Source organism: Cajanus cajan, chromosome 3 (genome assembly GCF_000230855.2).
Source record: "Cajanus cajan strain Asha chromosome 3, NIPB_CcT2T_4, whole genome shotgun sequence".
Classification (NCBI taxonomy): Eukaryota; Viridiplantae; Streptophyta; class Magnoliopsida; order Fabales; family Fabaceae; genus Cajanus; species Cajanus cajan.
In genome coordinates this window covers 32,385,007-32,400,181 of record NC_138519.1, presented here as the reverse complement: position 1 = coordinate 32,400,181, position 15,175 = coordinate 32,385,007, and the positions used below count along the sequence as shown (strand labels likewise).

General features: G+C 37.6%; 2 protein-coding genes across 2 annotated transcripts; both read right to left on the bottom strand.

The window, feature by feature from the left end:
• Window positions 1–6,797: 6,797 nt before the first annotated feature.
• LOC109793361 (uncharacterized) lies at window positions 6,798–9,718 on the bottom strand. The gene is made up of 6 exons (XM_083070834.1): window positions 9,655–9,718; window positions 8,881–9,347; window positions 8,657–8,792; window positions 8,284–8,559; window positions 8,107–8,211; window positions 6,798–7,485 (listed from the first exon to the last, which is right to left on the bottom strand). Exons 2-6 carry the CDS (start codon window positions 9,342–9,344, stop codon window positions 7,072–7,074), a joined length of 1,395 nt encoding a protein of 464 aa, XP_082926960.1. The 5' UTR covers window positions 9,345–9,347; window positions 9,655–9,718; the 3' UTR covers window positions 6,798–7,071.
• A 492-nt stretch (window positions 9,719–10,210) lies between these two features.
• On the bottom strand, window positions 10,211–13,482 carry LOC145955736 (uncharacterized). Its single transcript, XM_083070833.1, has 2 exons — window positions 11,130–13,482; window positions 10,211–11,049 (listed from the first exon to the last, which is right to left on the bottom strand). Exons 1-2 carry the CDS (start codon window positions 13,421–13,423, stop codon window positions 10,734–10,736), a joined length of 2,610 nt encoding a protein of 869 aa, XP_082926959.1. The 5' UTR covers window positions 13,424–13,482; the 3' UTR covers window positions 10,211–10,733.
• Between the last annotated feature and the right edge of the window lie 1,693 nt (window positions 13,483–15,175).

Below are 15,175 nucleotides of genomic sequence, written 5' to 3'. Positions count from 1 at the left end.
GTTTGAGAATAAGTCATTCTAGCAATCCATATTTTTAAACAAATAAAAGAGTCCAACCATCCTTCGCGAATGCCGAAAGCCCGTTTCGGGCCGGTGGCGACAGATGGCGACTCCACTGGGGAATCCTCGAGAGTCAGTCCCATTTAGTGACAGATTATTTTTAACAAATAATAGTTAAAATTACTTCATTACCCCTTGCTTGTATAATAACACGTTTTACCTATTTGGCTTTAAATAACTGTTGTATTTTTAAATTTACGCAATTGTTTGAAATAAAAACTGCACACAAACCTTTGCACACAACAGTTCCCTCTATACCCGGGGGCATGAGTGATTAACCATAGGGAGTGGATGTTAGTACGGCCGGTTGTCGAATGGGTCTATAGGTGCCCGTAGACCGTTGTCGGAAAACATCACTCAAGGTGATAACCATGAACTTGAGTCCGACGGTGCGTTGGAGCTTTCCATCGACCTACGATGAGAGGAATTGGGTCCCTATAATGGGGGCACCTTGGGGGCCTTGGACTGGTGAGAACAGTTAGAACCACCTTGAATATGCACTTTTCTGCAGGATACCCCTACCTCGTGATTCGCTCGTGACTGTTCGTGGATGAGTGAATTGTTTGTGCATTTTTATGTGACATTGTATGAGCATACATTGCACCTTTTAAACATACAACATTCTTTTTTAAATAAAAAGAATAAATAGAAATAAAGATCTTCTAGTACATGGTGTTAACATCTACCTTCATTGCATTCATATAGGTAGTTTCCCTTTTCACCCAAAAAATACAAAAAAGATACAAATTAAATATCCAAAAGAAAAATGATATTTACCCAAAACCAAGCAATATCATGCATCATCTTAGGGACATCCCGAAAACATGATAATGCTTAGTTCAATAAACACAATGCATGCATATTCAACATCATCATCTCATATCATGCATATAGATCATGGAGGGATCTAGGAGTCATTCATTTCATACATCCCTCCTAGTAATTCATTAATAAACATTAATAAAAAGAAAGAAATAATCGATGCGTATGTTCAAGATGGATCGCACGCCATTTGTTATTAAGTGTAAGCCAACAACCGCGCCAAGCGAGCGCACGTCAACTCCGTTGTTGGTAATCAAGACAGACGAAGGGAAAGGTCCAACGCCATTAAGGATCATCGCTCCAAGGCCTTTTCCCTACGAATCAAATAAGGCTGTACCATGGATATACGACATCCATTCTTCTGTCGACAGCGATATTTCCAACATCGCTGGACTTGGGGGCATGACTAGGAGTGGCAGGATCTACACTCCCGAAGATCTTCATGATAAAGCCCCCAAGAATAAAGAAAAAGAAGAAAAGAAAACCGAGGAAAAAGAATCCGAGGAGGAGACAGACGAGCTGTTAAAATATATCTGACAGAGCGAGTACTCCATCGTGGATCAACTTCATAAGACGCCAGCAAAGATTACGCTGTTGTCTTTGATCCTAAGCTCCGAACCGCATCGGCAAGCTCTGTTAAAAGTCTTGAACGAGGCATATGTGTCGCACACTATCTCCCAAGACAAGTTTGAGGGGATTGTTAGTCACATCACGGCTAGTGATCACCTCACCTTCACCGATGAAGAGATCCCCGCTGAGGGACCAAATCACAACAAGCCCTTGCACACCTCTGTAAAGTGCAAGGAGTATCACATCGTTAAAGTCTTGGTAGATAATGGATCTTCCTTGAATGTGATGCCAAAAAGAACGCTCAAGCAATTGGCAATCAAGGGAGTCCAAATGCGCCCGAGCAACATGATCGTTCGAGCTTTCGACGGTTCTAAAAGAGAAGTAGTGGGAGAAATCAATCTTCCAATCCAAATTGGACCCACTATCTTCAACGTCGAATTTCAAGTGATGGACATTACTCCGGCATACAGCTGTCTCCTTGGCCGACCTTGGATTCATGATGCGAAAGCTGTACCCTCTACGCTCCACCAGAAAGTCAAGTTCATAGTGGGTGACAAACTGGTGACCGTACAAGCTGAAGATGACATACTCATCAGCAAGCCATCCACCATACCTTATGTGGATGCAGCAGAGGAAGCTTTGGAAACCGCCTTCCAAGCATTGGAAATTGCCAATGTTGAGACGTTTCCCCGAGAAATGAAGAAAGTAGCCCATATGCTCACTAAGAACGGATACTTGCCAGGACAAGGATTAGGCAAGGACTCCCAAGGAATCCCGGAGCTACCGATTATCAAGGACAATCCGGGGAAACAAGGGTTAGGATACAACCCTATTAATGATCAAAGAACGAAGAGGAATCAAGATCCTTCTCGACGTTCTTTAAGCCAGATCTTTAGGAAGGCTGGTTCACAAACGTCAAGGCCAGCTGTCGTCATCAAGTGTCCTTTTCCTTCTAATAGGGATGTGTAAATTCAGTGACTATTAGAGATCACTCCTCGGGGACAGCCCGACCCCCGAGCCTCGATAGGGCACATGTTTTCCACTATGATTATAATAAAATCATTCTTTCTTATTGCTTCTTTTCTTGCTTGCAATAAAATTCTAAACCACATTATTTAACCCTGTTTGAATGAACATAAGTGAGGTTAAAATCGTCTTAATAATCAATAAACCCGCATCATTTTTATGTGGAAGTGTGTGTGACAACTTGGAGCACCTTTCCTTGGCCTCAATAAGTGCCGTCATGGATAAAAAGAAATCCATTCAGGACAAAAATCCTAAAAAACAAAAAGCTCGGCAGGAAACCCAAAAAGGGGACTGCGCAAAAATAAGAGCAAAAGACCCGCTAGGAATCCCACAAAAGGGTGACCTAGGCAAAAATTAGGGTTACAAAATAATGAACAAAAACAAAAGCCCGCTAAAACTCCACAAATGAGTGTTTTAGGCAAAAGTTAGGGCAATCGAAAAACAGAATAAATCCATGATGGTACCACCAACTGAATTCAACAAAGGGGCTCAAGAAAAGCTATCCAAGTTGTCAAATCACAAATGTTAATAACCAAGACGTGCTTAACTTCATAAGTGTTTAATCAAACAAGTCTAAACACTTAAGCCTACCATTGGCCAAGCCATTCTTACAAAATCCATTTTTCAAAAAATAAATAATCCCCTCTAAAACACAAACTTTCAAAAAAGAATATACCTTTCCTTTCTTTTCTCTCTTGTCCCAAACGATTTTAGGATAATCTAGTGGAAACATGGAGATATAGTGGTCAATAGGAGGGTTGACATATCTTTTAAAGGAAGGGAAGGATCATTTGGTTGATGACACCAAATCTCAATATAACATGCATCATTCCTCGGTTACAGAAATCGGCAGCACACAGCCCGTCTAGAGGAATGGCAAAAATCCAAACAGAGAAACGCATCGGTTAATTCTTTTGAAAAGTGAATCAAATAGAATTAGGTGCATCATACTGCATACATGCATACAGATGATAGGTGTAATGGAAGATCACTTATTCTCTGTTTATTGAAAAAAACAAAAAAAAATATATATAAACTTCAGAAAAACAATACGCCCGTATCATGTTCAGTATGCCCGTACCAAAATTAGGGTTATGAACAAATTTTCAATTCAATACGGGCATACTAAAATGAATAACGGCCGTATTGGCAATAACAGAAATCCTCCCTCACATCAATGACAAAATTCCTCCAAGAAGAAGAGGATAGGGGGAGCCATTCATTTTTTCCAAAAATAAAATAATTAAACTTGCATTTTGTGCATCGCGCACATTAATTGCACATTCAAAGACCTCATCATGAGGCAATTGCATAAAATAGAAAAATAGAAAATTGCTTGTGTATGACAGCAGTCAACAAAAGCTGAAAACGAAAAAAGGCAAGGATACAAACAATACTCCTCAGTTTGTACAGAATGATTGAGCCTGGAGAGGCTTGCTGAAAAAATACTTCCTCAGAATAATTAAGCCTGGAGAGGCTTGCAGAAACAATACTCTCTCACCATACAGAATAACTGAGCCTGGAGAGGCTCGCCGAAATAATACTCTCAGAATAACTGAGCCTGGAGAGGCTTGCCGAAATAATACTCTCTTAGAATAATTGAGCCTGGAGAGGCTCGCCGAAATAATACTCTCACAGAATAATTGAGCCTGGAGAGGCTCGCCGAAATAATACTCTCTCAGAATAACTGAGCCTGAAGAGGCTTACCAAAATAATACTTCTCAGAGACATTTCTGTACAGAAAAAGTCGAAATCAACCAAAAAAGGCAAAAACACAAAAAAAGCCAAAATCAACAAAAAAGGCGAAAACACAGAAAAAGCCAAAATCAACAAAAAGGCAAAATACAGAAAATCCAACAAATTATACAGAATAACTGAGCCTGGAGAGGCTTGCCAAAATAATACTCTCCAAAAGACATCTCAGCTTGCATTCTTGGGCTGAACAAAAAAGCAATTCATCATACAGAATAATTGAGCCTGGAGAGGCTTGCCGAAACAATACTCTCTCAGAATAACTGAGCCTGGAGAGGCTCGCCTAAATAATACTCTATCAGAATAATTGAGCCTGGAGAGGCTCGCCGAAATAATACTCTCCAGAGATATCTCAGCTTCCACTCACGGGCCAAATTCCCCAGTGAAAGCTATCAAAGCAAGATCAGCAAAATTCCCCAACGGAAGCACGATCTAAACAAAATATCCAAGTCAAAGGACTTAGACTTCCTCAGTGGAAGGTAGCTTTCCAACTCAAGCGATGAGTGAAGCTAAGCCTGAAGAGGCTTTCTAAATAATACTCTGGGATATATAAACTTTAAATCCCCACTCGCCTACTCAGAGGCATTCCTACAAAAAGCAAAAATCCAAAAGATCAATAACAATTCCCCAAGCGGAATCTGGCTTTTCAGCCAAACATCAAGCATCAAGGTGATCTGCCTAACAGAAGAGGCTAATCAAAATCAATGAAAAAATCCCCAGCGGATAATAGCCTACACAGAGGCGACAAAAATCAGAAAACCCAAAAGAGATACCCGAATAAGGATAACCGGGATACTCCACCAACGTCAAAGGACGTCAGCCAAACATAAGGCATCGCTCAATTCAAGAAGAGCATCTGTGTCTACACCCCAAGGAAACAGAAATTCCCCATGGGTACCAACTAAGCAATGCAAGTTGGGGCACAAAAACCTATGAATGACTGCACATCCCCTAGACGGATCCCTGCGTTATCTAGCCCTCAGTGGCACCAAAATCAAAATCAAACCGTCGAAGCAGCATCGTGGACTGTGGAGACAAAATCATCTCAAAGCCTAAGAGGCAATACTTAGCTACCCAGATGTCCAGAGCACCGAGGTATGCACAAGCCTGGAGAGGCAATACTCAGCTACCCAGATGTCCAGAGCACCGAGGTATGCACAAGCCTGGAGGGGCAATACTCAGCTACCCAGATGTCCAGAGCACCGAGGTATGCACAAGCCTGGAGAGGCAATACTCAGCTACCCAGATGTCCAGAGCACCGAGGTATGCACAACCCTGGAGAGGCAATACTCAGCTACCCAGATGTCCAGAGCACCGAGGTATGCACAAGCCTGGAGAGGCAATACTCAGCTACCCAGATGTCCAGAGCACCGAGGTATGCACAAGCCTGGAGAGGCAATACTCAGCTACCCAGATGTCCAGAGCACCGAGGTATGCACAAGCCTGGAGAGGCGGGTACTCACGCTACCAGAGTGTTCAGAAGCACGAAGGTATGCAGCTTCCGGCTCGGGCGACGAGCGAAGCAAAACCTGGAGAGGCTACTCAGCAATTTTCCACCGGAAGACACTACAAGTCGGAAGGATGGCTTTATTCCCCGGACAATTGGGTCAACTCCTTTACTTATCAACCGGTACACTAAAAGGCCGTTTGACTAAGTAAAGGGGGGGCAGCTGTAGACCCCTAAAATTGTCCAGGTCGGAAATAAAACTCGAAGACCCTCAAAGATCGAAGGAAAGTCAGCCAGAAGGACTCCTAGAAGACCATATAGGATGGCTATCTGTAGGTTTAGAGGCCTTAGAGTAGCTTAAAATAAGGAAGTGGAGGGAATGAAGCCCACTACGGCCGTACTAAACTTAATACGGCCGTATTGAAGCTTCAATACGGCCGCAGTGAACTCAATACGGCGTATTGAAGTTTCTGAAACTTCAATACGGCCGTAATGAAATCAATACGGCCGTATTGAAGCTTCAATACAGCCGCAGTGAACTCAATACGGGCGTATTGAAATTTCTGAATTTCAATACGGCCGTATTGAACTCAATACGGCCGTATTGAAGTTCAAAAATTTCAATACGGCCGTATTGATTCCATAGCCCGTATTGCGCCTGTTCCCTATAAATATGGCGTCATTTTGACGTCATAGGACACTTTCACACTGAGTTTTAACCCTCTTCTTGAGTATTCTGGGTTTTTTTTGAGCAGTGCTCTGCCTAGAAATCACTCGGAGAGTTGATCCGACGAAGTTCTTGAGTCACGAGCCATTTGCTTGAGTCTCGAACCTAGTCGAAGGGAAATCCTCCGGATTTCCATAGTTAAAATTTTATAGGAGGGAGCGAGCGGTCTTGTAGAGGGAGGGAACGCCAAAACGCTTCCCAATTTCTGTCAAGATATATAAGAAAGCACGCTTCAAAGGTTTATATCTTTAAAGTCCCTTCTTTTACCGCTTTCTGTGTGTACATATTTAAACTGTCATCATGTAGATAGTTAATTTATAATTGCTTAGAATAAATAGGGGTAATTTAGTAATTTTGCACTATTATTTTTAAATAATCTGTCATAGGGAACCCGAAAGGGGCGCTGTGGGGTGCTAACACCTTCCCCACGCGTAACCGACTCCCTTACCCGACTCTGGTTGTCATGGCCGAAGTCGATTTTTTGAATCGATTGCCTTAAACTTCTTTTTCCAATGTTTTGAGTAAAACATTGGTGGCGACTCCATGAACCCTTCTTTTTACGAAAACCACTAATCCATGGAGGGTCCCGCTTGGGATTAATATGGATTGGTGAGCCTTTTAATAAAATTGCTCGTTTGACAAGGTCTCAGTTTGAGAATAAGTCATTCTAGCAATCCATATTTTTAAACAAATAAAAGAGTCCAACCATCCTTCGCGAATGCCGAAAGCCCGTTTCGGGCCGGTGGCGACACTCACGAACCAACCGAGACTCTTCCTGTGAAGCACGAATCAAATCTGCATGGCTTTGCAATTGTTCTTTTAATGATTTGTTTTCTTCAGACAAATTTGAAACAAGATTTTTCATTTGTTGATACTCAGGAGTTGAGATACCCTCTAAGAATGTAGAAGAAGAAGGTTTATACTTCCCAGCCTCTGAACCTAAACCAAATATTCTTCCTTTATCGTTCACACCACCAACAACATCATAGAAAATACTATTTTCAGATTGCACACTAGAGGCAGCATGATCTCCCGATAACTGTTGTGACTCTCTTTCAGATAACCGTCTTTCATACTCATTCTATAAAAAGAAAAGTAAGAAACAAAAGTATATAAACATTAATAATGACAATAGAAGATCTCATGAATGTCATGAATGATGCAAAGAATCGTGCAAGAAGAACACACAAAAATACTTAGTAAAAAGTTTAAGATGTAACTTATGAGCAACACATCACTAGATAAGTATGAATTGCAATGAAATTAGTAACTTGTAAACCTAGATGCAACACCACATACACATGAATCTCATTGAATTTAGCAATTAGTAAAGTAAGATGTAGAGATGATAGCACTTCACATTACATGAAACTAAAATTGAGCACAACCAATAAGGTGAAATGATTCTATGTTCACATAATTCAGTAAAAATTTCAAATCATATAAAAAAATTACATACTATAAATGGTAAAGCTTGCAATTTTGAGACCATTAACTGTAACCTATCTTAATATGTCAAGTCGACAGTGAAGGACAGAACATGACAACTTTGACAGTACCATAACCATTATTGAAACATAACCATTGTTCTGTCTCTAATATAACCATTATATGTCAAGTCTTGCAAACATAATCATTATTATCTCTCTAACAGAATCAATCAAGTTCTTCATAATTCAATATATATAAAATTATAACTTACCGCTATCCTTTCTGCCTTGGAAGACACCCATGTATTCCCGTTTGCTGTCTTATGGGTCTTTTGGAATAGGTCCCAACATGTTGGAGTCATATCTGTAGATATTTTCTGAAGGAACAAAGAGTAATATAGTTTAATTTTAAATTTTGCTCCTGAAAAGAATAAGTAAATATTACTTACCAATCTCTTAAAATGCTCAGAAGTAGGAATGGATCCTCCAGTATGCAATGAACCATCAGAAGAATTTCTATTATTAGCATTAGTCATTGACTTATGTTTCCAATTCTCATCATTCCATTTTTGTTGAAGTTCTACAAGTTTTTGCTTTGGAATCCAACTCCTTTGATCAATGCCTCGTCGCACCCTATACATAGCATTTGAAAGCCCTTCAGATGCTTTATGGTCAAATGCTTTTCTTATTTGTGCATCATGATCAGGCAGCCACTTGAACTTTCTCTACATCAAAAATTTATAAAATATTATTTAAACAATGTGCAATTTAATGCAATGAAAAATATAAAATGGTTATTATAATATTTGTAGTTCTTTATACCTGAAACTCTTCAAACCACATGTTTGCCACACCTTCATTAGTGCTTTTAACCTCTCCATATGATTCCCATGACCCTTCAAACTTCCCTTTGATTATTCTTGAAATTTCACGGGTAGGGTGAATTGGTGGGTCGAATCTATAAAAATAAAATAGAAGAACTAAAATAACTTATAACACGAAACATGTTTATATTGATCTAAAAGAAAATAATTATTCATACTTACGTGTTTTGTGGACCTGGGCGAATCCAAATACGTCCATCAGAGTCAAAGCTTCCAATTTCTAAAGATGGATCAATAGAGGATGATGATCCAACAATTGGACTACCAGTAGCATCAATGGAGGGATTTGTTTGTGGTCTTTCAATCATATTTGGGAATTGTGTTAAAGGAACATGAGGGGTAGGTATAGACTGGTTAGTTTCAGAAACTAAATGTGGTTGGGAAGTGGAAGTAACATGAGGGGTAGGTGTAGCTTGGTTACTTTGGGGAGTTGTAGGTGTTTGGGAGGTGGAACCATGTATAGGTTGTGTAGTACAATGAGAGGGTTCTCCAATAGAATGTATTGGCTGAGAAGTAGAAGGTGGTGGCACAATGGTGGTACCTCTACCTCTCCCTCTTCCCCTACCTCTACTAATACCTCTACCAGTGCCTCTCCCTCTTCCTCTATCAGTCATGTTATTGCTCATAATCTATACACACAATGTAGAACATTAATAAATAATGTTTATTAAGACATCAATAATAAGTTCAAGATTAACAAATAATATCTACTATATAGTAATATATGCATATCCACAACAACCACAAGATTATGACATCAAAGTCTATTAATGCACACATATCAACAACAATTACAACATTACTTGATGTGAATATGAAACATGAAATTAAGTTAATTCTTCTTCTTCTATTACATAAAAGAGTCAATATGAAACATGAGATTAAGTTAATTTGAATCTATATCTTCATAAGTTTCATCATAATCGTCTTCATTACTTGATGTCAATTGTATGTCTTCTTCTTCTTCTTCTTCTTCTTCTTCTTCTTCTTCTTCTTCTTCTTCCTCTTCCTCTTCTTCTTCTTCTTCTTCTTCTTCTTCTTCTTCTTCTTCTTCTTCTTCTTCTTCTTCTTCTTCTTCCTCTTCCTCTTCTTCTTCTTCTTCTTCTTCTTCTTCTTCTTCTTCTTCTTCTTCTTCTTCTTCTTCTATGTCATTTGGAACTTCCTCTACCATGCCCATACTATCAACAAGACTTTGTTGAAAATCATCATTTGAAACAACTAAAGGCACTTGTTGTAGATCATCATCTTGGTAAGCAACATTTGTTTCAAATTTATCATTTTCTAATGATTGAATTATATTTCGTGCCTTGGTTTTTATGACACCAAACCAACCTTGTTGTCCTTCAGGAAAGGATGTAAAATACACTTGTTCTGCTTGTTGAGCTAGTATAAAAGGATCATAGGTATGATATCTCCTAGATTTTTAAATTTCAACATTGCCATAAATATCTATTTTTGTCCCTTGAGAACTGGAATCAAACCAGTCACATTTAAATAAAACCAACTTCTTGTTAGGCCACCCAGTGTACTCCAATTCACAAATATCAATTAACAGTCCATAATAATCATTTTCCATTACTTCATATTGGCCTCCTCGCACACAAACATGATGGTTTGTTGTACTCATTCCCTCATTTTGGGATTTAGTTACAAACTTGTATCCATTGATATCACAATTAGGCCATTTTGTGACTTTTCTAATAGGGCCCCATGCCAAACTCCTTAAAAGCACATCATCAATTGCATTATCAGGGTTAAGCACCTACATTTGATACTTTGTTAGTCAAAGCTATTAAAATAAGGTACCTTGTTTGAAATAAAATAATTATTTCACGTACATGTGTTTTAAACCAAGTAGAAAAGTTCATGGAAATTTCCTTGTGTAGGTTGGCTTCATTTATCTCAGGGTCCAATTCCCGTAACAAATGCGAGTACATACTGCATATCCAAGATTAGGATTTAATCATTTTTAAGTTTGATTTAAATTTATAACACAATGTTTATATTAAATATACTCACTTTAAGTAAGGAACCACCTCTGGACAATTTAAAAGCACATACAAATGTGCAACTTCCATTTCCTTCTCTTCCAAGGTAGAATTGATACGTTTCCCAAAAAGACGACATGGATAATTGAAAATTGACAATGGATGATATGAAGAAGATTGTTCACCGTCATCATTTCGTGACACTCTTGTTCTCCTTGATGGAATATGGGAAGGATAATAATATGATGCAAATGTGGACATCTCCTCAAGTAAATATGCTTTACAAATTGAGCCTTCCACATAAGCTTGGTTTGTAACTTTCTTTTTTAACGATCCTATAAACCTATGAAAAAAGTAAGTCTTTAAATTCAAGCAAAAAAAAATAAGGATGTTGTAATAGATTTAATATTAATAATAACTAACCTTTCAAATGGATACATCCATCTATATTGAACAGGGCCACCAACTCTTGCTTCATATGCTAAATGAATTGGTAGATGTTCCATTGAGTCAAAAAAACTTGGAGGGAATATTTGTTCTAGTTTGCACATTATGATTGGAATGTTATCTTGTAACACGCACAACTTCTCTTCTGAAAGCAAGGACGAAGTAATTTCTCTAAAGAATTGACTAAACTCAGTAAGAGTGTTCCATATAGGCTTAGGCAACACTTTGAATGCGACTGAAAGCAAACGTTGCATAAACACATGACAATCATGACTTTTCATGCCAAATAACTTTGCTTCCCTCAAGTCAACACACCTACTCAAATTGGAAACATAACCATCTGGAAGCTTGAGACTTATAACCCATTGACAAACAGCTAGTCTTTGTTGTTTGGTTAATGTATATTGTGCCTTTGGCTTTACAAGGTTCCCATTCTTGCCGACATGTAGTTCTAAACCTCTACGCTTACAATGAACTTCCAAGTCCTTTCTAGATTTGATAGTATCCTTTGTTTTTCCTTTGGTATCCATGACTGTGAACAAAATATTGAGAAATACGTTTCTCTCAATGTGCATCACATCAAGATTATGTCGAAGAAGATTTGTCTTCCAATATGGTAATTCCCAAAAAATACTTCGTTTTTTCCAATTGTGCTCTTTCCCATAGCCTGATGGATTTTGTTCTTGGGATTCTTCAATACTTGGTAGATGCTGTACCCTTTCCCATATTTCTTCACCACTCAACCTTCGTGGAGGAGTTAGAACCTCAACTTTGCCTTTTGTAAATGAAGTCTTATTCCTTCTATATGGATGATCTTGTGGTAAGAATCGACGATGGCAATCAAACCATGATGTCTTTTTACTACATGCAAGGCTAAACCCTCTATTATTTTCCATACAAATTGGGCAAGCAAGTCTTCCCATTGTCATCCAACCACTTAACATCCCATAGGCTGGAAAATCATTGATCGTCCACATCAAAGCTGCTCTCATCAAAAAATTTTGCTTCAAGGACACATCATAAGTCATAACTCCATCATCCCATAGCATTTTTAATTCATCTATAAGGGGGCGCAAGTACACATCAACTTTATTCTTTGGGTTGGATGGCCCAGGAATTATAATGGTTAAGAACATGAACTCTCTTCTCATACACAACCACGGCGGCAAATTATAAGGAGTAACAATTACAGGCCAACAAGAATAAGTCCTACCAGTTTTGTCAAATGGAGCAAAGCCATCAGCACACAACCCTAATCGAACATTTCGAGGCTCTTGAGCAAAATCAGGCCATGTTTCATCAAAGTGTCTCCAAGCTTCTGCATCTGAGGGATGAGACAAAGAACTAGGTTCTCTTTGATGAGTATGATGCCATTTCATTTCATGAGCTGTTTGCATTGAAGAATACAATCGTTTCAACCTAGGAACAAGAGGGAAGTACCACATACTTTTAAGTGGCACTACTTTGTCCTTACCTCGTCTTGTAAAACGTTTATATCGTTGCCTTTGACAAACTTTACAATTTTGGAGCATCTCATTTTCCTTGTAGTACAACATACATCCACTTGGACAACAATCAATTTTCATACTTCCTAACCCCAATTCAGCAACTGTTTTCTTTGCTTGGTAAATATTTTTAGGAAAACGATTGTCATCTGGCATTATATCCCCCATAAATTGCATCCATTCATTAAAACATCCTTCGGATAAACCATAGTCTGTTTTCAAAGTTAAAGCTCTTAAAGAAGCAGACAAAACAGAATATTTATCACAACCATCCCATAAAGGAGATTGTGCATCCTTTAACATTTGAAAGAATTTTTGTGCCTCTACGTTTGGATCTTCCATCATTATGTTGTTGTTGTCATCATCATGTTGGTCAAGGTGGGTGCCAATTTCTGGTCCAGCAGCATCCATGACCAATTGTTGATAATTATCAAACATTTCCCTAGGCCCATTACTAGCATAGTATGATTGATCTGCAACCATAGGAGGAATTGGGGGTATTGGTTCACCATGATTTGTCCAATGATAATAGTTAGCCATGAATCCTTTCTTGCAAAGATGCACCCTTACTAAGTTAGGTGTTTCATATCTCCTACACTTATATTTCTTACAAGGGCACCTAATCTTCCCTTGTCCAATATCATGTTCATCGTGTTCCAAAGCAAAATTCACAAATTCATTAATTCCGACAATAAATTCTTCTGTGATACTTCTATGACAATCCACTCTATTATCCATCCACCTTCTATTTTCAGGAATATTCATTTCTGATGCATATAATAAGACAAAATTAATTATTATAACAATTTTAATCTATTTTCTCCTGTGACACTCCTATGAGCATTAAATGAATTTTGTGTATATATATATATAGAGAGAGAGAGAGAGAGAGACAGAGAGAGAGAAAAGAGATAGAGACAATGAGGGGTTCACTTCAACAATAACACTTAGTGGAGTTACTCCACTCAATAATAACACATACATTAGTCGTTTACATAGAGGCATAGTATATATATATATATATATATATATATATATATATATATATATATAAATAAGGTTTTGAAAATATAAGTTTTGCGTATCTTAAGTTTTAATGAGGAAACTATTGTTTTAAGAGTCTGGTAATCGATTACACATTTCGTGTAATCGATTACCCGACAATGAATAACTTATTAAAAGGTTCTCTGGTAATCGATTACCCATTTATTGTAATCGATTACCATACAATGAATTACTTATTAAAAGGTTCTATGGTAATCGATTACCCGTTTCTTTGTAATCGATTACCATACCATGAAGTACTTATTAAAAGGTTTTCTGGTAATCGATTACACATACTTGTAATCGATTACCATACAATGAATTACTTATTAAAAGGTTCTATGGTAATCGATTACCATACAATGAATTACTTATTAAAAGGTTCTATGGTAATCGATTACCAGATCTTGTAATCGATTACCGTACAATGAATTACTTATTAAAAGGTTCTCTGGTAATCGATTACCAGATCATGTAATCGATTACCGTACAATGAATTACTTATTAAAAGGTTCTATGGTAATCAATTACCCATTCTTGTAATCGATTACCATACAATGAATCACTTATAAAAAGGTTCTCTGGTAATCGATTACCCGTATATTGTAATCGATTACCAGACAATGAATCACTTATAAAAAGGTTCTCTGGTAATCGATTACCCGTATATTGTAATCGATTACCAGACAATGAAAATTATATGTTCGCAATTTACTTATTAAAAGGTTCTCTGGTAATCGATCACCCATTTGTTGTAATCGATTACCAGCAGATGAAAATTTCAAATTTTGAATTTAAACTTTATAAAATTAACAAGCCATCAAGTTTAAAATTTAAATTCATCTTTGTATCTAAGTAAAACTTTATAAAATTTAAGATCATCAAATTAGTACAACTCAAGCATAAGTGTAAGTTAGCAAGATGTTACATCTAAATTAATTATTAAAAAGATTAAAAATATTTTGTAAAATTTATTGTAGCAATTACATTCAATTATGCCAGGAAAGAAGAGACACTATGTGTTTGAGTGTTTGTCTATTTTTAAAATAAATTAAAACTAAAATAATAAACTCACTTGGTTTTTTCTTTTGTATCTTCGCCTGAATCCTCTGTTGCAGTAATGCCAGTAATGTTATCTTCCCAAAAGATTCCTTTGCGTCTCCGAAAAAGTCTTTCACTTATCAAGAACGGTTTTTAGTTGATCTTCTGTTGGGAGCTTGAATTCAGAAAAACATAATATATTAGTGGGAGAGTACCGAAAATTATTTAATTAATTAGAAAGTATACATAATGTGGACTATTATCAATAAATCCTAACTCATATATATATTGAATGATGGAAAAGCATTATGATACATTTACGCACCACTTAAGAGGAAGGCCCTTGTATTCAAATCAAATGGTGTCAACTCCAGGGGGAAGCGCGGTGCTGAAGTCAGGCTTCAAAAGCGAAATCAACAAAGGCAAGTAGCC